General features: G+C 43.6%; 2 protein-coding genes across 2 annotated transcripts; one reads left to right on the top strand and one right to left on the bottom strand.

Moving 5' to 3' along the window:
• Positions 1-179: 179 nt before the first annotated feature.
• Positions 180-2,020, top strand: LOC109464446 (neuroligin-4, Y-linked-like). Its single transcript, XM_019761429.1, has 3 exons — positions 180-647; positions 929-948; positions 1,270-2,020. Exons 1-3 carry the CDS (start codon positions 180-182, stop codon positions 2,018-2,020), a joined length of 1,239 nt encoding a protein of 412 aa, XP_019616988.1.
• Positions 2,021-20,119: 18,099 nt separating this feature from the next.
• Positions 20,120-21,910, bottom strand: LOC109464444 (probable G-protein coupled receptor No18). The gene has a single exon (XM_019761428.1). The coding sequence runs from the start codon at positions 21,452-21,454 to the stop codon at positions 20,120-20,122; it is 1,335 nt and encodes a 444-aa protein (XP_019616987.1). The 5' UTR covers positions 21,455-21,910.
• Positions 21,911-23,925: the final 2,015 nt, after the last annotated feature.

Genomic DNA, 23,925 nt, shown 5'->3' with positions numbered 1-23,925 from the left:
GTCAAAATTTCTGGTGAGTTAATTTCGTTGTTGAGTTGGAGAACAGTTTAACTTTCTTCATATTTTACACTTGTATGAGTTTACAACACACATGGACATATCTTCTGCTTCGATATACAGGCGGTGGTCAGTTCTGGTCGTATGACGCCCTTCTGGGAGTGACGGAGTCGGAAGGTTACATGTACATCAGCGACCTACGCAGCATAGAGGACGGCGTGTCGTCGGACGGCTTCAGACTTCTCATCGGAGACTTCGTCAACCAGCTGTTTCCGAACCGGGAGGCGGAAATCACCGACGCCGTGGCCTTCATCTACACCAACTGGGGCGAGGACACCAACAAGACCCGGCGCAGTGGCCTCTTGCGGATGTTTACGGAACAACAGACGGGCGTGCCGGCCATCCAGACGGCCAACCTGCACTCCACGGGCAACACCAGATCAGGCACCTTCTTCTACACCTTCAACTACCGGCCCACCAGCAGTCCCACGCCGGAGTGGGTAGAGGCCGCGCACGGGGAGGAGATTCCCTTCGTCTTCGGCGCCCCTCTCATCTCAGACACGATGTTTAAAAACATGACCTTCACGAAACTGGAGTCCATGTTGAGCACCGCCATTATGACCTACTGGACCAACTTTGCTAAAAACAGGGTAAGTTTTTTATACAGGGTAAGTCTTTTAGAACAGGGTAAGTCTTTTGGTACAGGGTAAGCCTTTTAGAACAGGGTAACTCTTTTATACAGGGTAAGTCTTTTAGAACAGGGTAAGTCTTTTAGAACAGGGTAAGTCTTTTAGAACAGGGTAAGTCTTTTAGAACAGGATAAGTCTTTTAAATAGGATAAGCCTTTTAGAAGAGGGTAAGTCTTTTAGAACAGGGTGAGCCTTTTAGAACAGGGTGAACCTTTTAGAACAGTGTAAGCCTTTTAGAACAGGGTAAGCCTTTTGGAACAGGGTAAGTCGTTTAGAACAGGGTAAGTCTTTTAAATAGGATAAGCCTTTTAGAAGAGGGTAAGTCTTTTAGAACAGGGTGAGCCTTTTAGAACAGGGTGAACCTTTTAGAACAGGGTATAAGTCTTTTAGAACAGGGTAAGTCTTTTAGAACAGAGTAAGCCTTCTAGAACAACAATAACGTTTTATTTAAAGTTCGCTTTTATTAAGTATGTTGCTTTTAGAGCTTGTGTAAAAATCTTCTTCAAAAGCGGTATTGTCTTCTAAATATTTCAAGGCTAATCAATTGTTTCTGTTTTGGTCTGTTTACTTGTTCATAACACAGAAGTCCGAATGAGCCCCGGAAGCAGGAGACGACGTTCCTCCACCTCAGACCGAACCGTTACGAGGACGTGCTGTGGAAGCCGTACAACAGCGAGATCATCGGCCAGGAGGGAGACAGCTACATGTACTTCGGCATGCGACCCAGAGTCCCCAGCGGGTATCGTTCCCAGAGGGTAGCCTTCTGGAAGGAGCTCGTTCCCAAGCTGTTGAAGCCTCCTCAGGTGGTCGGGCACGGGAGTGCGTATCCTACCCGCTCTCTGAACGAGTTGTGTGCAAGTTTGGACATCGGGAGGGCCATCTTAGTGGGTAACGGGGTCATCCCGACTCGCGCTATGGGTGATCAAAGAAACAGTCCCGTTACCTGCTACCCCACAACCCAAGCGCCAACCTCGGACCCGTCTTTACAGAGACCCAAAGTCGGTTTTGACATGTGGACTCCCAAGTGGTCCAGCGTGGACCGGCGGGACAGAAACCGCGGGTACTCCTCAGAACTGAGCGTGGTCATCGCCGTGGGGACTTCTTTACTCTTCGTCAACGTCGTCGTCTTCGCTGTCTGCTACCACCGCAAGGAAAGGAAGTCTAAAGGCAAACCCGGCTCCCATACTCAAGACAAGGTCAGGTTAAAAGTCTCGGACGTGCAGGAGATGATCAAGATGATGGAATTTCAGGACGCTACCTCGTTAGAAGCGGACGGTAACAATAAGACAGAGCTAGTGGACAGTACTACCATAAAGTCTTCCCGCCTTGTCTAGCAGTAAACAACAAAAAAGTGTCGCTGGCTGCTTCTTGGTCACGTGCTGTTTCGGAGCATTGATGTATTTGTCCAAAGTAAGAATAAATGCGATATGTGCCTGTCTTGTTGTTTTATTGTCTGTCATCATGTTTTTTTACTTCCGAGACGGAAGTATTGTTATGGGTGACGCTGGTTTAGGAGTTTGTATGCACCTAAAAAGGAGAGAAATTACGGAAATGCAGGAAATTTCGCCGGGATAATGACACTGAGTTACCGTAACTCTCGCGAGATTACGTTGTGAAGTGATTGGTCTTTAATTATCCTGATGAAGGAGACAGTGGTCGCTGAAAATTTGATCTCTGTTTAACCTGTGTGTTGGAATAAAGTTTAACGTTTTACTATGATTAATACCAACACAGATAAAATTTCATGATGACACTGAGTTATTCCCTCAATAATGGGTAAGAATAACGGATCGGTTCTGTTTCTACAGTGCGTAAAGTCAATGATTCGCCCGAAAAAACAGCGATCGTCCTGACAATACCACTCGCAGGCCTGTCATTGAAAAACCGCTGCAACCAAGCACGAAACGTTCTTTAAGTCTGAAATACATTTCAGAAACTAGCTGAAGATTCTGCTGCCTTTTTGTGGCTAACACGAGATACATTTCAAAAGTTTAGGTTTTGCACTGGTTCCATTCCATCCGAACCACCGAGCCATTGAAGGAGTTTTCTTGTTTGAAAGAAGAAGAAATTTGTTTCATCATTAAAAATCAATGTAGCCTGAAGGCATTTGAAGGTAAATACTTTGAGTATTCTCTTTACAACATTACGTTACAAGATCTTGATTATGACGAATCAATCTGAGTTCCTTGGTCGTTGTTTCTATGGGTTTTTGTCGGAGAATTGTGGATATGTACTGAGCAAAACGGACTCCCATTCTCCCATTGGCAGGCGCAAATTAGTGTAGCCACTGGTTTATGTACGTACGTCTAACATATAAGCTGGGCTGACTCAATACTGGGTCCGAAAGGTCGACAATGTCGTCGCATTTGCCTGCTCAAACTACATCCATCAGCGAATCTAATCTTCGTCTGGCCGAGAGAATGGGAGAAAAAACTATCAACAACGTCCATTTAAGTGGAAATAACGGCTGCATAATGATGCGAGAATGTTCCGCCCAGTTGCCCGCCCTATTTCCACCCGGTACAGAACCATAACAGACCAGGCCCGCATTATGACTATCTACCGGACGAATTAGATCGTAAAGAATCGCCCTCATAGGTCTGCCCAGCTGAGACCATTGGAAAATGAGCAATGGGGAGAGAGAGACAGCGTACTGATGAAGCGAGTCTTCACCGACCAAATAATCGCTGCCGTTTTCCAATTACCGAACTGCCTTACCTCATTTGTACACTGGAAATGGCTGTGCGCGCGGACGGACCATTTAGTCAGAATACGAAATAATCCTCCTGCAGCTTACAATTACATTGGATATCAAGGATAGAATTAGATATCGTGTATTCTGGGCGCGCAGTGTACGTTCACGCTTCAAAAGGTCAGAGCTTTTGCACTGATTCAATTCCATCCTAACCACCGAAGCCTTAAAAGAGTTTTCTTGTTTGAAAGGAGAAACGTGTAGACACCACCACAAATCAAGAGAGCCTAACGCCCTTTGCAGGTGAATACGTAGAGTTTTTTTTTCAATGTCACATTACAAGGTTTTGATCAAGGCGAAGAAATTTGAGCTCCCTGATTTTTAAATGTCAATATCCGTGTAAAGCCTTTTACCCTTTGTACGTCTGAACCGTCTACAACCGGTGTAAAAATTCCACCGTGCTGTACCAGTTACAGGTCAGCCAACCACCGTCACGTTCAGCTTAGTTGAAGTTGTTTGGCGCGCTGTTATCTGGTTGGTGAACTCCGTGATCTTTAGCGCTGCTCTCCTCACGTTGCCGTCCACACCGTGACACACGCCAGTCTACACCCCTCAGAAAGATCGCGCTGTCGTCAGCCAGCTACAGGTCATCCAACCGCCGTCACGCCCAGCTTAGCCCCCTCGCTACCGGGACCGGCATCGGTGGATGAAAATACCATCTCAGGAATTCCGACATCGCCCAGAGGCCAACGAGGAGCGCCCGGGTGATTTATCTGGACTCTCCCGCATGTTAGATCGATTCAGTCCGCTACGATGGGCGCGCTCTCGACGACTGGAGAGACCCAGTGTGAATCCTGTTGTTGTTGTTTTTTCGATTTCATATGTTGATCTTCAACAGCAATCAGATATAGGGTTAACCATTCGGCAACTAAACTATACCCCCTGCCGGTAATGCACATAAAGTATATATAATTCTACCGAGCACAAATGACTTATTTCGAATTCAGACCGAATGCCCCACTTCGTTCAACCGGGACGGGTGGCGATATAGACTTCCAACAACCTTTGACCCGTTGCTGACGTCACACGTGCATAAAAGTCACGTGTCCTCGGTGATTGCGTCATAGATCAGATAGCTGAAGAAGACTAATTCTGTCGAAAATTCCGGCGAGTTTGATAATCGTTAAAACTGTTTTGAAAATCGTCCGACAACCATTTCAAGTGTAAAATATTTTGCGAGTCTTATTGTGCATGGGTAGGTTGAATATGATATATTTATAGGAATTGTTGGTAGTTGATTGCATGCCGATGGCTATCTGGTGTGCAGTGGGTACGCGTCCCACTCAAAATATGGCGTGCGCTGAATTCGAAACGACACGGACACCAACTCATTTCTTCTCGGAGAAACAACTAGTTGAAAAGTCTCCCAGCTGACGCAGAATTGGCCGTAACTATCTCATGTTTGAGGTAATTGGTCTCAGGTTGTGATCCCTCTGCCTCCGGGGCAGGGCCAGCTCATCATGTCGGCTCCCTGGACGCTAGTTTGTCCCTCATTAGTCTGACTTACTCCACCGGATCGATCACAGAAAAGTGATATAATTAATAGCCGGGATAGATAAAGGGCACATGTCATAGGAAGAACTGCCCGCTATAGCATTAAAACTTCCTGGGATGATGAAATATGACGTACAATTATTTAGGTTTCCGTCGTAAAATGAATTGGCAGCTATGGAAGAATATAGACTGTATTGCTCTAAGGTACATACATCCAGTTGGGTCTCGTTGTGGCGGTTGTGATTTAACTTTCGAATCCGTTATTTTCAAACTGTTAGCATTTATCTAATTAAATCCTAACGGGAAAATGTTCTCAGCTGTCACAATTACCTGCCTGATTGCTTAACGATCGGAGGACCTCCTTAATTCCGACATCATTTTCCGTTATCACATTAAAGTAATTTACGGGATAACAAATCAGATTGAAATTATTAGGATTTTCATCTCTATTGATCTCTTAGAAATCTAGGAATATTGTATTTATCACGGAATGCTTCTTTGCAGCACTGTAAGTTTCCTGGTGTTTCATATAGCAATTCAATAGGAAAGTTCAGGTTTCAATACATTCATGAATATCTGGAAACAGTACGTTTCAACGCCGATATATCAATACAGCGTGCACACGTGGGACCTACCCTACCGACCTTATAGTCGTAAAGCCACTGCCCTCAACTGACCCCCAAATCATAACAAATTACGACCTGGTTTAAATAGTTATAAGTGACTAAAAAGTAGAAGTCCTCGTAAAAGAATTTATTTTATGTCGTGGAATCTTATATTTTTATCATAGTCAAACACAATGACACCATCTGGTCGATAAACGTATAAAAGTGGAAATTGATATTAAAAGATATATGGAGGAACGGATGCTTCAAGGGCAAACTTATGAAATTGTTATGGAAAAACTATTTTGAAACTCAAGAAAAACGTGGACTCAACGACATTTATTTCCCAAGAAATCACTCAGTTCTTTTGAGGGAGCAGACCCAATCGCCCAAGACCCGTGACGTCATGCACGCGTGACGTCAGCAATGGGTCAAAGGTTGAGGAAGTCGATGTCGTCCCCCGTCCCACCAAGAAGGTTGTTGGGCCCTAATGTGAATTCACTCCATATTTCTGTATGATAACTAGTCTGTATTCTTTTGTTTTGCTTTTCTTGAGTAAGTTTTCTTCTGTAAGAAGGTTCAACCTTAAAATATCTTAATTATTTATCTATTTATTAATCTTAAAAGACTATTCATATATACTACAAAAACTTGAGTGTGAACGCGATATGTATATTAAATCAGCCATGCCGTAAAGCTGTGTACAGGCAGTTGCTGCGGGCTTGTCTTGCGATCCATCTCAGAAAATTGCTTCCCTGAATGTGTCTTCACGCTATGATTTGCCTCCGGGTGTAATACCCGGTATCAGGAGACCCACCATTGTGTAGAAGACAGCAATATTGTACCACAAGCGTTAAGCTTGACACCGGGCCATGTTTCACGTTAGATAGACTGTCGCTTCTGGAGATTGTTACGTCAAGATGAAGTCTTGTCACAAAGGACGTGGGGTAGAACGACGGACGCTTTTGTACGGGGGCGCAGAGTAGAGATAAGGTTAGAGACTGCAGAAGACGGTTTACCTTTTGGTGACTGTAGGGACTTAGAGAGAGATGAATAGGGTCCCCCTGAGATGACAGGTAATGTTATCAGGTCTCCCTGACGGGGGCAGGCAAGAGGGCGGCTGGCTGACAGCAGTTTGATCATAGCGTGGCAAGGCTAGATTTACGTATCAACTCAACTGACAATAGAAAAGGCTGTGGTGTGAAGAGCCGAGGCCATGTTTGTGGAAACACGGTGCAAAGCTGCTTATATGCTGCGACTTTTTCTCACCGAAAGTATAGAAGGCAAGCCTCACATTGACATTGTCGCATTCTTCCTAAGTCGTGGTACGATTTTGATGTCGCAGGCTGTGACAACGGCCAGAGTAACCGTTTCGAACCCTCCTGATTTACAACATTTAGCATATTCCACTTGAGACCTTCTTGAAATACCACGGGAACGGGGGGTGGGACAGCGCATTTAGTTACATCAAATTTGTCCCCAATATGTCTGCTTTGTATTGTTTGTTTGTGTACATTTCTGTGTTATATTTCTGTAGTATTATATCTTTGTTGACTTTTTTTGTTCGATGGCGGAGATTACATACGTCTAATTAACTTGAGTACGTTGCCATCGCGGGCTGGTATTTTCTTTTATGTACTTCAAAAAATTTAAAAAAACGGACGACAAGGGTGTAAGACAAGGATCTCCGTAACACGACAGCAGAATCTCTTACGACAGTTTCACAACTATCCCAAGAATGCCCTCAACTTACGATCGCAAGTCGAATGAGCACCAACATGTAGTACACCATCGATAAATCTACGTTCCACTGAAAAGACTTTTAATCCTATGGTAATATAAAGAAAGAAATATCAATAGCCAACGATGGTTAACCTTTTGCCACTGCATTGAAGAAGTCAACTTCAATCACATTTCATGTTCACCGTGAAATTCACAACGGTGGGTGGACAGCGATAGTTTAACCGCCGGCCATGGCGTCATCGTAATGGAGTACTTAAAGTCTAAGACTTTCATTACAAAGAGAGCATCACTATCTACCTCTAGTCGAGATAACGTTTCCAAGCGTCACGCCTCCCTCAGATGTAATCCTCCTACGTGACTCGACTGGTACAACCAGCCCTCTCTACTTCAAGCGTTTGTGGAGAACTTGTCAAAATAGCGAGCTTCAAAGACCTGTGGAGGGGCTTAAGTGTGTATCTGTGGCTGATGGATGTAGAGTTGAAGACGGTCGATAAGCCGTTTGCTTTTGAAACCCAGAAAAAGGGAAGTTCAGTACCAATAAGTCTGCAGCCCAAGGGTACAGAAGTCAACCGTAGATGAGCTGTTGACGTTCCGGTCTATATAACCCCCGGCTGCGTCATCAATTTGGCCGGGTACTCCGCGACCTCTGATCTTTTAAAATGGTGAGTTTGACGGATGGAACATCACAAGTTGGGCGAGTAGGAGTGTCGCTATACAGACCCTCTACACCAGATATTGGCCCTAACTGCACTCAACAACGAAATACTTAGTACCTTTTTTGGCAACTTGAAACACTGATTGGCTTTATTACTGACTTGGATGATCTTTCAGATGATATTCTGGTACATTTACCTTTAAGAGGTTCTTCTTTGCTGTCAACAATGTACAATACTCAAATACTGCTGCATGTGCAGACATTTTTGCTGGAATCAAATGGTTTTTGTAGTGTCTTGATCGATCCTGTCGGTGTTTATGTATGTGTTTCACCTAGTTTATTGATTGATTGTTGTATTCAACTTCTGTATGAAAATTTGGGCTTTGCTTGCTTGTATTACGTATTGTCTGGTGGCGACATGAATATAAGTGTAACTTGAGTGTGTTGCACCACGTCTTGTCACTGTATGTTTCAGTACACCAGATATTGGCGCTGATATTCTGTGTAACGGCCCAACAAACCATGTGCAATGGCGTGTTGTTTATGTCAGACGCTTGCGTCAAAAATACGTTTCTGCCTGACTGGAATCAACTACCTACCGTTAGGAAGTACGTTGGAGGCAAAATTTAAAAGGAGACGATGCTTTATGCTTAGGTCATATTTCCAAACGAAAAATTAACAATTCATATCAAGAATATATATAAATAGTCATAATTGCCCTCAGCAAGGTGACAGACGGTTACCGAAATGTCTGCTGAATAAAAGACTTGGTTGTGTAAAAAGAGTCTCTTTACGCAGTGACTTACCAACCTGATGAAACTATTCACGGAGGCTGTCTTTCAGTAACTTGGTGGGGTCGTGTGGCGTAGCGGCAGCGTGCTCGACTCGGAACCAAGAGGTCCCGGGTTCGAGTCCTGATATGCCACCGATCTTGGGAAAGGCACTTTACACGACTTTCCTCGCTTAACTCAGGTGAAAATGAGTATTGTCTTGTCCTGTATTCGTCCTCTGCGTTGGTGGCGGCATAAAATAAGTTGATATAACTTGAGTGTGCCGTCACCATGTCTAGTCATGAAATGTTGGAATAAAAAAAGTCGCACTATATCACCACACATATATCGAGGTATTATCCCTGTGATAATTGCATTTTGAAGCAATAAGCAACCCGAAATATCAATCAATCATGGTCAAACGAAGCGTACAATATTGAAAGCAGGGTGACTTATAGTCGGGATTACATCAATACGTGTTCTTAATGTGGTGCGTTAGCGAAGTCATAAAGTTGGATACACGCATAATATCAATATAGTCAATGTATCAAGTTTCGACGCGATCACATTTGTCGTAACTCGTCGTAGAGCCAACAGCCTTCAGGGATGTAGGACAGCCTTATCAGTAATAAAATAACTTTATATATATTCCAACCAACATGTAATCACAAGACGTGGTGACGGCATGCTCAAGTTTTTTCAACTTATATTAATGCCGCCACCAACACAGGGGACAATACAATACTCATTTTTCACCTGAGCGAAGTGAGAAAAGTCGTGTAAAGTGCCTTTCCCACAGATCGATAGCATTTCAGGACTCGAACCCGGGACTCTTGGTTCCGTCGAGCACTCTGCCGCTACGCCACACGACCCCACTCATCAGGTTGGTAAGTTAGTGAGTGAAGAGACGTTTGGGAACGCACCTATAGCAGCGACACCTGTGCTGCAGTACAATGTGAAGCAGTCAGAATTGCCCTGAGGAAGGTGACAGACGGTCACTGAAACATCGGCTGTGAATAAAACACTTGGTTGTGTAACAATAGTCTCTTTACTCAGTTTCCGTAAGCTTTGACGGACTCGAACCCGGGACCTCTTCGTTCCGAGTCGAGCACTCTGCCGCTACGTCACACGACCCCACTAGAAAAGGAGTTTGATCTGGGCGCCGGGCCCGTTCGAATTCTGAATCTGGAGTTATCCCAAGATCTACCTTCAAGATCTATTTGTAGCTATACAGCAGCGAGCCTATCTTTTTGTGGACGAAGATCGATTATGAGTAAAGATGTCACAAGAATCCGCTCCAGGCATCCTGCAACCAAAGTCACCAGTAACGACAGTCGACGTCCACGCGATAGGAGACAAGATTGATCACGACATGTTATCGGATCTTTACCATGACGTTCCCAAACGGCGGGCAGACGTTACTACATCATAGGATAAGTCTTTCATTAACTCATGAAATTGTCAGCGTCTGTCATTCTGTTGGCAGTGACATACAGTCCTTTTCTGTTTCCGATAGAGCTCAGTTGTCGTGTTCTATAAATCTAGAGGCAAGAACTTAGGAGGAAGTTCCACGCTGAAAGCTTCTTTCGTGGAATAACATCACTATGGAACAGGCTACCACGTGATTATATATTTCTCAAATGGGTATAACCATAAACTTTTCAAGTCAAAGAAACAAGTCCAACAAACATCTGACCTCACTGTCTAGTACAATAACTCAAAACATTTGAGTGGCTCTTATGATCATTGTTTTGTGGTCAATATAAAGTAAATAAAAAAAATAAGAAAACATTCGCAACGCAAGAAATACTTCCCGTTGGAAACTTTATCATAAAGTTTCTTTGCTGGCGCTAAGGTTACAAGTTCCAACCCGGGGCCCGGCCGGATAGTTTACGAAAAGTATAATGTAAAAGTCAACAAAACGCACAAAAAAGGTGGTAAAAATAATCAGGAGTACTATATGTGCATATTGTTGATATGAATTGATTATTTTGCAAACAGCCCGGCCGGGCCCTAGTTTGGCAATGTGACCATAGCATCCCCTGTATTCAACATTAACGTAAATAAGGCCATACGGTTTAATTATGTTTACCGAATTAAAACATATTGGTTTTGCTCTGTTTCTTCTTCTTCCGTTCCAAGCAAATAAGGTCAATGACCTGAACCAGACGTCTGTCACCATGGTAACTAGTATTGGATTACATAATGTTGCAATTTTATAGTAGGAGGGATTTAGACTCCGGTGACACCTAATATTTGATTGTGTTTGAGTAAAAATTAACAGAATAGACCATATTCGAAGGGAAAGATTATGCATTTGCTTTGCAAATGTTACCTTTCTAGTTTTCCAGACAACTTTTGCAACTCGAGTGAGAGAATCGTTAGGCAGTCCCAGAGGTTATAGCGTGGACTTGTACCTCACTACACTATCGAACCATCACCACCCAACCCTATGACAACGATGTCTCACGCTAGGCTGAAATTTTTATTTAACGTTGTGGCGTGTGTGATAACGTCGTCTCCATGCATCTTTAACGACGAGGATTAAGGTTCCAGACATCTGATTGAAGACGGTGGTTCCTTAAGGGCGGTAATCCTTACTTAGCATCTTCACGAGATGGTCCGTATGATGAAAATATCTCCGTTATAGACTTCTGATTTTACTAACGATCCGTTTCTCTGCAAAGCCGTGCTAATGATCGGGAACACCCTTAGGTGTTTGGGAGCTAACTGGTGTGCGTGTATTTTTAGCTTGCAAAAATTGATTAACTAGTACTGACCAATCGACGCAGGCCTTACTGGTGCGTTACCCGTTGATCCTTGTCCGTCATTACATCTCATAGCTCATTGGTTCATTTCAAGGACCCTTTGCCGGGTAGTCATGCTGAAAATACAGTGCCCGCTGGCTCTCCCGTTCAACTGACGCGTACGGAATAGGGTTTGATTGCAGAAAGGCCCCGTGACTGGGAAGACCCCAGTTTAAGGACAGGACAACGAAGAATAGCCTTGAACTCAAAGCAAATGTCGACCAAGAATGCTGGGGCAAACCTTATAGACCTGTTGACAGTTGACACGCCATCCACATAAATCTATCTCAAGGGAAAACGTGACCATCCAAGCATATCACATCAATATATCTTACTACTGACATTCGCAACATGTTATGAGAGTCAGTATTGAATGCTACAAATATTTTACTCGGTTCGGAATACAAAAACCGTGACAGATCACGTTGCTTTGAAGTTGGCGTCCTCAAAGTTAACATTGTTTGCTGCATTCTTTCAGGACTTATTGGTACAATGTAATATAAATTGGCGTCTTTTTTATTTATTTGCATGAGATGAGGACAAAATAATATCCTGCTTCTATGACACCCATGGATCTCTGTGGTATCTTTTATTAAAAGAAGTCGAGCACAATAAGTTAGAATTTAGTGTTTAGTAGTTAGAGTAGTTGCATACTTAATTGTTCTCCATCCTGTTGTCCATCTTTTATTTTCATGTTACATGTACTTGCAATTAGCCTACAGGCAGGAACTTGCAACAAACTTTCCATTATCAAAACAGCATGTTGTGTGGCTTTGGGGAAAATATATTCTACCGAACCTATCACCACAGAGATCACACCATATCCCACATGCGGCCCAGTGTTGACGTAAAACTTTACTGTCGACAAAAACTCTGTAGTCTGAATATTCAAACTGATATCTCGCCGTTTTGAAAACGAAGACGCTGATATAAAATCCGCCCAAACTGCCATCTAAATCAACTTTATTCAGAAATTAATAAAGCATGTTGTGTAGCTTTGGGAAAAATATATTCTACCAACCCTATCACCACACCATATCCCTCATGCGGCCTAGTGTTGACGTTAAAACTTTACTGTCCACAAAACTTTGTAGTCTGAATTTTCAAACTGATATCTCGCCGTTTTGAAAACGAAGACGCTGATAGAAAATCCGCCCAAACTGTCATCTAAATCAACTTTATTCAGAAAAGGGCATCCGCTCCCCAGACGGGAATACAAATTGTCGTTCGGACGACCCGCACTCGACCTTTCCTCATATCACCAAATGCTTCGGCATAAATACAACATAAATTTTTCCCGCGGAGGCGGCGGTGTATTCATCTCCCCCCGGCCCACAACAGTTTCTCCAATATCAGCCGGTCCCTGGAAACTCATAGGTAATGTATTTCTATCTCATATCTCAGGCCATGTTGATTTGATTATGTGGATGACATCCACGCGTGCATGAATTTCCGTCGGTTTTCCCAAAGAAAAAGTTTTCCACCATATTGTAAATTGTACAAAGCAGCTGCAGAATGACCAAATACATGCCGTAGATTGCAAAAGAATATTGGAAAACGATACCAATGTAGAAAACCAAACTCAATTTCAAAGGAAAATAAGAAAATGTGAAAAAAAAACAGGTGGGCTACCGAAGCTGCATGACTCAAGAACTCAGTACAGTGCCGATTCATAAATTCCGCAAAAAGCCAGCATGTGCCGGCTTGTCATATACGTCGCTAAAATTAAAATGCTGCCGCAAATTCAAAATACCAGCTTTCTATTCCTGTGGTTTAGTAGCATTTTTTTTATTCGCCCGCGCGCACTAATTTGGGGGTCGTCAGAGGATGTCATCCATAAAATTAAATCGGTGTGGCCTTACTGCAAATCCGTTTGATTTCGCTAGGATCTTAGGTTCAAGATCCAGATTTTTTTCAGCGGAGGCCGATGGGTTTCTGTGGACACTCAAGTATAGTATATAACCCAGTGTGTTAACACACCACTATAGCGAATTTTCCGCCTCTACAGCCACAAAAAGAAGACGTATAGAGTGTGACCAGTATCTGTACATTAGGAAGGTTGTATCGTAGATAATACTTGACGTATCGCCCTGGATAAGAAGAAATCGTCTGATATCGTGAAATTAAACTGGACGAAACAAATAAGAGCTTGATAATCCAGGGTAAGAATCTTGGGTCGATACAGAGCCATTTAGGATCGACGCTTCGAGGTTTAAAGGCATCCATCGCAGTTTTAGGAGTTGGAAACCTGAATTTTCAAAGCCAATATTCTAATCACTTATCTACACACTGAGTTGAAACCACGCTATCCAAATGTATATTAACCGTCATGGAGTAAAAATACCCAAATTCGGACGGAAAATCGTTACTGGAAGGGCCCTTGGCTGATTTTGGGTACCATCCAGAAAATAAATGACTCATCTTGGGGCTTGTTTCTGCAGTTTGAAATACCCGAAGGTTGAAATACTGATTGAAATGTGCTAATGTGAAGCAGTAGGTGTCAATATCATCAAGAATGCCTAATATTTCCAGTTTTGCTGCCCTGAAATCGCATGGGATTCCATTAATTCGGCCGTGTGCCAGCTGTCTGTGTGTGCTGCTAATCGTTTGGCCTTTGCCCTGAGCTATGTGTAATGGGCAGAAGTGACGACATCACTTAAGAAAGTACTGAAGAAAATCGGTTTAACTTTGTAGTAATGAAAAGATAAAACTGACATGTCTTTTCAGAAATCTGGGTGATTCTCTCGTATATACCTCTCTCTCCGTCTCGCTCTCTCTGTCTCTCTCCACTCTCTCTGTCTCTCTCTGTCTCTCTCTCTCTGTCTCTCTGTATCTCTCTCTCTCTCTGTATCTCTGTCTCTCTCTCTCTCCCTCTCTCTCTCTTTGTCAGTCTCAGAAGGTACCGTAGTAGCGAATATAATACTGGTTTGAATATGAAACCCGATGTAAATAGGGTTGTCTCTGATATCCATCTCCTTTCAAATCTTCTCTGGTTTATAGGATATCAAAACATCTTACGTACATCGTCATACATCGCAGAAATGCCACATCCACGTATGTTACATGTATTACCGATTGACGTTACGTTATAAAGCCAAGCGTTTGATCTATCACAAGATTGTGTCTTTTCCCGTGTATCGTCAAATGTAGTCCTGGCTCCATTCAGATCACGACAGTAAGATATACATGGTATCAATGCATCTACGTTAGCCTAGTAGCCAGACCATCGTAAGCTCCCCGGTCTCTATACGGTGCTGGGAGTGTTGCCGGCCCGCCCAGGCTTATTTAGCGCACGCCGAGGTTTTGACGGGATCGGTTTCAATGACTTCGCCTGCGAAGATGGTAGTAGTAGTCAGAAAGGTCGGCTAGAAAGACAGGCAGTCAGAAAGGAAGACTGAATGGAAAGAAAGTCTGAGAAAGAAAGTCTGAGAAAGAAAGAAAGAAAGAAAGAAAGAAAGAAAGAAAGAAAGAAAGAAAGAAAGAAAGAAAGAAAGAAAGAAAGAAAGAAAGAAAAAGAAGGGCCGTCAGAAAAAGGTTGTCAGAAAGAAGGGCCGAATGGGAAGATATTAGATTGTAAGACAGGCCTATGCTCAGTAGGACTGGAGACGGTAAAAAAACACCCCTAGTATCCGGCCAGTAGAGAGCGGTTACCAGGCTACATCCCCGGTATTCCGTGTTGCATGTTGAAGGATTGCTGAGTTAGGATCCTATAGATGGTGGCCACAGATACCGGCACGGCGGGCCGACACTGCGTCGTCTGGTTAATGCCACGTAATGCCTCGTGGTTACAGATTCATTCACAATCTAACGAAACAAAACTCCTGGCTAGAGATGTTTAGCAACGATGGCATGAAAGATGTTATCATGCGCCAATTAGAATCAACCAATTTAATTTTTCACTGCTATTTCAACTAATTTTAGCGCACGGGCATCACTTAATGGATATTTGTTGTCAATCTTCAAGGTTAAAACTCTCAAGACACAACGGATGATGTTTACATTTATCACATAAATGCTCGTGCAGTACAAGAAGTAATGGGTAGATGGCGCTTCTGCACGTGGTCATGATGTCACGTGGGCTCCGCGTGTGGCGCCTAAACATCTTTAGATCATAAATGAGTTGACTATTCAAACTTCTTAAATTCATTCCAATTTCCTTAAACTACAAACAAAAATGTTTTCCTTGAATTTTACCAGTAAAAGTCGTCAAATGTACATTTCCTTTGACTTGTCACTTTCTGAAGTTAAAAGTTGAATTAAGAAAGAATGAACAAATGCAATTGTGTTATTGTCTGTCTAATTTTTCGTCCAAATTGTTTCGGGATATATAAAGTACTTAACGGTTCAGGTTAAGTACCATCGGCGCCAGGTGGAGCCACTTGATGGTCTCTATGCACTGTTGCAAAAGATGGTGTGATTGGCAAAAATTTTATGTTCATATCCTGGAACTGAATTCCAAGAAAGCACACCACTGTTGTTATCTTAATCCTCTAAAAGTTACAGCAAGCTGAGCCAAGCTCTCACAAGTCAAAATTTAGTAATATAACTGAACCAGGTCCTTGCATTGAATAGGTATTCAGTTCACGTGTTAACAGATAGGGGTCGCTGCTGAGTAACAACCCGGCAAGCAAGCATTTACCTGACGTCACGTCAACACCTTCGCTAGTTCCGAGTGAGCCACACATCTGCTTGTTTTGTTTGTTTGTTTGTTTGTTTGTTTGTTTGTTTTCAATGTAATGTTTTACATGCGGCCATGTTGTAGGTTACATCTGTAAAAGCGCACTCCTCTTGCTGGTCCCTTGGAATCGCCCTTGAACAGGGGAAAAGAGCACCCATGTTTACAAAAACAGCTGAACTTTTTGTTTAGCCGTATGAAATTTCCCAGAAAGGCTTGTGAGTAGTTTTTGTGACCAGAAGAACTTCTGAAAGGTAGATATGGTGCCATTTGCTGTCTGCTCTTGCATAGGTTTTGATATACAGAACCAACTGTTGCGTCTACCCTTTAAAATTACGCCCCCCCCCCCACCACACACACATCTTGTCTTGAAAAGAACGCACAATGACGGGTGGCAGACAGTGTTCACTCACCGGAGAGCCATGATAAGGTCGTGTTTCACGCGTCCCCGCGCCTGTAACTCCTCTCCTGGCATCTCAAAGGAAGCATCAGGTGGTGCTGTACACAGTCGTGCCTAATTGCCACTCCAGCTCCGGGCTTCCCTTTTCTAACCTCCGCGGACAAACTCGAGCAACTCCGCTCCATCCAGACACATACACTAAAGATATTTTATTACAATAATATAGCCTCAACTAGGCCTTTCTAGAGGAATACGGATAGTAGAATTCGGCAAAAAAAGAGAATAAACTGGGCCAGGAGAGTCCGGCCGTGGATAGGTAGTTTCTTTCCCTCCGAAGTCAAACCTACAAGGCGGCCAAATTCCCCCGGCAAATATTGTCCTATATATAGGCAGCGTAGTTAGTCTGGTAGAGACTGACAATGAGATGCTATCTGTTGTATTTCTTCATATCATTCTAGATTCAGTATTTCAGATTCTGTCTTTTCTTTAGAATATTATTGTTTCTTTTAATTAAGAAACAAGGAAATTATCAATGTTTTGCTATTCACTTTGATGTTTACTGTAATTCATACAGATATCAGACAAGAACGTTTGGTCCTGATATATTGTAATTGAGAATTTGTTTATTTGTTTGTTTGTTTGTTTGTTGAGCCCTTTTTATGCATTAATACCCAAAGCATCCAGGTTACGCGCAAATCCGCAAACGAAGTAAACATCAAATAAAAGAATGTAGCTTTATAAAGAGGGTCATACGATTGCTCTTTACATTACCTTAAGAGGTAAAGAGCATGTTGCTATTTGAAAATTTTTACACATTTTCTTCTATCTACCTTAATCAGATATTCGATATTTTCCACTCCATTTGCCCGCTTCGTTATTCTGAGATTTGACGTGAACACTTTGATTCCATGTTGTGCACACACATTAGCATAACGACTGTCTCTGATGTGCAATTATGCTGATCAAAGCAGTTAAGAAGACAGTGTACATCAATGGAGCTTCACCTCCGGTGGGAGTCTTTCATGTGATGTTTGTTTGATGTTGCTAAGCGATATCTAATCCCAAGCTGTCAAGACTGATAAGTACTAATAAGTACTTTGTTTTGCCATCTTATGTTCTCTTTGTAGGAATCAAAACTGCCCTACAGAACATCCTGTGAAAGGGCAAATGTTAGCATACCTTAGATTCGTCAGTGATAAGCAACAAATACGTAACATTGGCTTCAATACAGATCAAACAGTTTTGATGTGATTGAAACTCCGAGCTGTTTGGCACAACTAATTGCTACTTATTAGTGTGTTTTGCCATATTATATTCTATTTGACACTCTTTGTAAGAATCAAAACTGCCCTACAGAACATCCTGTGAAAGGTCAAATGTCAGCATACCTTAGATTCGCCAGTAACAAGCAACAAATAAGTAACATTGGCTTCAATGCAGATCAAACTGTTTTGATATGATTGAAACTCCGAGCTGTTTGGTGCAACTAATTGGTACTTATTGGTATGTGTTTTGCCATATTATATTCTATTTGACACAATCAAAAAACGTCCTTAGGCTTGTTCTTTCATGTCCGATGAAACGGCAACTGGTAACAAAGGTTAACGAGCAATGATAGGAAATATAATGCAGGCTTTATTTCAGATCAAACCGTTTTGATTCGAACCCCAAGCTGTTGGTACAACTGGTTGGTATGCGTTTTGCCACAATGCTCTTTAAGGACTCCAATGCAATTGCAGGACGCCAAAACAACACAAAAATGTTCTGAATAAGGAAATCTGTTTGACATATTGACATTTACTGCCATTTCGTCAGCACATTTTTATCATAATTTCACACTTAAATCGTTTAAAATAGCCCAATAAAAGCTTTGTGAAGAGTCACCTTATTTTGGGGTACTGTGCACAAATAGGTAAAACCAGCCTAAGATATGAAACAAGCAACCGTTTTCCGTCAACTACTTTGCATTTTTTTGCCTCCAAAATCTCCGTGTGATATGGGATGGTGTTGATTCAACATAATGGATTAAACGAATGACCAGAAATCTCACTTTGAAAATTCGTTTTGCCACCTGGACGCCTTGCATCCAATGCAGTTTTTAGGGCTTGGAAACCCGATTTTTCAAAGCCAATATCCTAGTCCTTTATATACACACTGAGTTAAAACCACACTATCCCCATGTATATTGACCCTCATGGAGCAAAAATTCCCAAAATTCTGACTGAAAATGGTTAGTGGAAGGGCTCTTGGCTGATTTTTAGGTACCACCCAGAAAAGAAAGGACTCGTCTTGGGTCTTGTTTCTGCAGTTTTAAGTGCCCAAAGTATGAAATGCTGACTCAAATGTGCTAATGTGAAGCGGTATGTGTCAACAGCACAAAGATTGCCTTATTCAGAATATTTCCAGATTTGCTGTCCTGAAATCGTATTGGATGCCTTTAAAGCCGCCTACCCGCACCTACGTGTTGTTTGTGTAATTTTACTTAAAAAAAGGTCAGGGATCCGACAAGATGTAAGTAGTCTCATTAGGTTGGGAACTCGCAGCACATCTATGCTCCTTGTACACAGACAATAACAATTACCTACGGTCAATAGTGCTTCTGTCGCCTTCCGCAGGGTAAGGTTGAGTGGATCTGACACACACTGGTAATCAGTATTACCACAAGGAAGCTATCAGAAGAGACCGGGTGATGTTTGTGGTTTGGATTGTTGACTTAGAACCCGAAGGTTCTGGGTTTGAATCCCTAGCAGGAATTGTGCGCTTGCGAAAGGCGCTTTTAAAGACCTATGGCTCCGGTTAAAACGATTACCTAGCTTCGGTTAGGGACGTCTAGGATGGGACGTAAAGCTGGAGAGCCACACCTTGAGCACGTTAAAGACCCCCCCCCCTCCCCACACACCAAACATCGAAAAGAGCTGTTTTCGTCCCAGTGTGAGTGATTCAAACCTTACAGCCTGGTCTCAGGTTTGACATCTTGAAAATGTCCCTTGTTATGCCCGCCCTTCCACAGATTGTGGTACATCTTGATAGATATGCATGCGTTAGTAGTAATTGTAATCTGTTGCTATCTCACTGGATAGCATTCACTATACACAATAACCGGGCGTTCAGCACCAAGGACGACGCAACACATACTGAATAGTTTTCACAGTATTTGTTTGATTTGAACGAAACAAACACTTTTTGAAATCTTAATAGATAGCTCACAATTGCCGCGATTATATCACACACATTTGCAAAAGGAACACAAGTAAATTTTGCCATTTGGCGTACGTATACATTACAATAAAATGATAGCAAGAACTAACTTTACAGTACCACACTCTGATCCAATTTGTACATACTTATTTCTAATCCCAAAAGCACAGATTTTATACTTTACTTCTGAGTTTACAACTTTGATAAAAAATGATCACCAAAAAAGACAATTTAATTGTTCATATTTTTTAGCTACTGATCGTATGAAGACAGTGATAATACTGGCTGAGAAAACACAGCAATATGAATGATATATACTCAACGCGTAAGACAGCTAGCGTCTTGTTGTCCTCCACCTACACAGTATCTTCTTAAACGCTTTGCGGAAATCTTCATTAAAGACGGTATAAATGACAGGATTCAGTCCACTGTTACAGTACCCTAACCAGAACACGATATCAAATGCCCACTCGGGGAAGTGGCAGTCTTTACACAGCACCATGACGGGGTAGCAGACGAAAAACGGGAACCAGCACACCACAAACGCCGTCATGACCATGCCGATGATTCTCGTCACCCGTCGCTCCTTCCTGTTGCAGGTTTTCTGCTGGATGGCCTGGCAGATGCTCCTGTTGCTACCGGCGCTGCGCGGGCTGGTGTCCGGCGTGGGGAGGGGGGTGATGGTCTTGGCCAAGTCGCCGGTGAACACACACGGTCCGCTGGTCTCTGTTTTGACTTCAAACTGCGGCGGCGGGCTCAGCGTCGCCCGACTGGTCTGTACCACGCTTTTGTGCTCGCCGTTGCGATCGCGTGTGTCCTGCGTGGCCACCTCGACGGAGACGTTGTTTTTCGCCACGGAGGAGGGAAGCTGTACTTTGATGTTGGGGAACGTCCGGTTGTTTTTTCCCGTGTCGTTTAGAACCCTTGCCGCGATTCTGTGACTCACGATCGGCGAGGGACTGAGAGGGTCGTCCAGAGTCCTGGTGATCTGGGACGGGGTTGTCTTCGAGGCGCACGTCGCTCTCGGCGAGGAGGTGAGAAACAGAGACTTGCGGAACTGTTTTCTGGTCAGGTACAGGATGCGGGAGTAGACGACGATGAGGACGACCAGCGGGATGTAGAAGGACGCGGAGACGGAGAACAGGACGTACTCGGGCAGCTTGCGCAGGTTGCAGACGGGGTATGGGCCCAGGTGTTCTTTCGGGTCGCGCCACCCGATGAGCGGGGGGACGCTTACCGCCGACGCGATGACCCACACGGCGGCGATCATCCCCCCTACACGCTTCGCGCTCCTGGTCCGGGCGTACTGGATGTCCACCACCGACCAGTACCGATCAAAGCTGATCATACACAGGTTACAGATGGAGGCAGTACACGCCAGAACGTCCAGAGCTAGCCAGCCTTCGCACCAAATCTGTCCGAAACTCCAGTACCCTAACAGTTCCTTCACCAGCGTGAACGGCATGATGGTGCCCGCCACGAGAAGGTCGCTGGCGGCCAGAGACAGGAGGAAACGGTTCTGGATGGTTTTCAGACTCGCGGATGTGAAACACGCCACGAAGACCAGCACGTTTCCCGCTACAATAAAGGCTATGATGACTACAACAACCATACTCACCACTACCGTCACAGGCATGGGGTACGTCTCGGGTACGGTGACGTTTTCCATCGGTGTAGGACTTTTATTCTGCTCCTCTAGTCAACGAAAAATACTCTCCTAGGCCCTACAAGTCCTCTTAAATCTTTAGATTCTGGAAGGTTCTCCCCTTCTCGTAGATTCTTCTTCCAGCAGCGTCTACGGTTGTCTGTGTTGTGGCTGAAGTAAAACGCCCGAGTCAATCCCTTTAAGTGCAGGGGCGGTCTTTTTCTTTCGTCAGGTGGATTTTTCTTGATTACGCTTCCCCCGCGAGTGACTGTGCATGCAAACAGCGGACAGACTGGTGCCAAATCCTCACGCTTTCAGACTTCCACATGTCCAAATAGCCGCCGAGGCGCGTGAAGGCATAACTAACTCCCGCTGATTGCACACAAATGGCACCCGGCGCATTCATCAACTGTAAGTAAATAGACGGAAATGTCAGGGTCCTGTTTTCCTACGTACGTATTAGCGTAATGGCTATGTGCATTCACATCCGCCGCGCGACAGGAAGGGATGTCGTCCCTCATTAATCCACGCTAACCCTGCAATAGACTATTAGGCCACACCAAGTGAATTTCTATGGATGACGTCCGCGCGCACATTGATTTTGACATGCATGTTCCCGGAAAAAAAACGCTTCCCGTAACTATGACCAGAGAGCCACGACAGTGCCACAAATCGCAAGATTGGAAGATGTGATGAAGGAAAGAAGCAGAACAGGACGACAACTGTTCCACTGATAATATTGCTGTTTTCATGACGAATAAAAGACGTGGTTGTTACGTTCTCTCATGCATATGCATTCACTTTGTGTCTTAACATTTGTCGTCCCTTAGTATATTTCAAATCTAGGCATCCTGTTTTTCGACCCTTCTTGTTTTTTCGCGCTCTCGCATTAGATTTAGGGTCTCCAGAGGACGTCATCCATAAACATTACTTGGTGTGGCCTTAGGCGGTGTACTTACCGTCCGACCCACAGCAATGCAATAGGGAGGGGGGTCTAGGAAATTGGTTTTTAGACAGTTAACAGAATATGAGATATACCTATAAGCGTAAAATTGTACCAGCAGCAGATAATATCCATCTGCAATATAATTTTTCAAAAGTCTTCTCCCCACATACCAGGTGCATATGGCGGCACCTATCTCTGTTTCTGCAGCCCTTGGGCCACACCACTTTGTGCAGTCACTACAGCAGGGGGTTAGTCCATTGGGTTGTTGTACAATATAAATGTGAATGCAATGTAAAAGTGAATGAAAAAAGTTCTATGAATTTATTAACAGAATTTAAAAAATCGGAAAACTTCTTTCTAAATCATCCACATGAGATTTCCCAATCCCTGATGACCAACAATGGGCGAATCACACAGCGCGGATGGATACATCCGGCCGTTTCACAATTACAAAGTCTAGCCGAAGATTTTGTCCTAATTCTTCGCAGCCCCCCATAGGAAATTAGCGTAGACCCTGCGTCACTGCACCGGATATGCGAGCATAGGGGGCGGTAGTGCCGATGGGCCCTTGTGTAGAACCAACATTGTTTACTGGACTAGTTTCTAACCTCGTTACTGCTGATGGTGTCCTCTGGGTACCTGTCTACACCCTTGTGTAAAACTCCCCTATAGTGCTGTCTAGTCGCTAAGGGAGAGGCACATCCGCTGACTTCTTTGTATCGGACATGCCCCCATTTTAACTTATAGTCCCATTTTAACATTTTAAGTGCCTCATTTGCAGAATTAATTGGAAAGTTATATTAATCCCAAGGGTCTGGTTGCGTATGTATACAAACGACCGAATCGTTCGGGTGGCGCATAGGCGAACACTAGCCGACCTCGCCGAACACCAGCCAACCACAGCCGACCTTGTTCCCGAATTAAAAAAAGACTGTCCCCCAAACACGCAGAACACTACTGATCTACTTCCGACCACCAGACAACCATGTCCGAACCTCCCGTCCACATCTGTATGTTTTTAACGTTTTCAAACATTCGGCTGGCGCAGCCGAACAGTAGCCGACCTAGCCGAACACCAGCCGACCGACAGCCGACCTTGCTCCCGACTCCTAATCATGGTTGGGAGGAGTTCGGCAGTGTTCGGGAGGCTTAACTTAAAGCCAGAAGATGATGCCGGATCAAAACCCATCGTCTAATGAAACGGAAGGAGGTCGACGATAAGCCAGACCTTTATCTCCACTACATGTACATTTCGCTTGTCATCATATGCATATGGAGGTTATTCACCTTTCTATGTATATGTATACGTCTATATGCCAGGATGAAGAGGGATTTTGACAGTGTTAAAAGTCCTTGAGTTGATCTTAGAGCAATCCATAGGGCGGCCGAAAGATCATATGCAACACCACGTCTTATTCATTTTACGATATGTCAAATATATTCTATACTGGGTATAGTCTGGTATGAATGTAAACTATACCACAAAGAGGGAGTAGATCTTTATAATCTGATACAATCTATGTTCCCCTTCTTCATACATCTAAGCTGT

The sequence above is a fragment of the Branchiostoma belcheri genome, unplaced genomic scaffold, assembly GCF_001625305.1.
Source record: "Branchiostoma belcheri isolate BF01 breed outbred unplaced genomic scaffold, Haploidv18h27 scaffold139, whole genome shotgun sequence".
In the NCBI taxonomy this organism is placed as follows: domain Eukaryota; kingdom Metazoa; phylum Chordata; class Leptocardii; order Amphioxiformes; family Branchiostomatidae; genus Branchiostoma; species Branchiostoma belcheri.
Note: the sequence above shows the minus strand (reverse complement) of the source record. Positions and strands in the feature narration are given on the sequence as shown.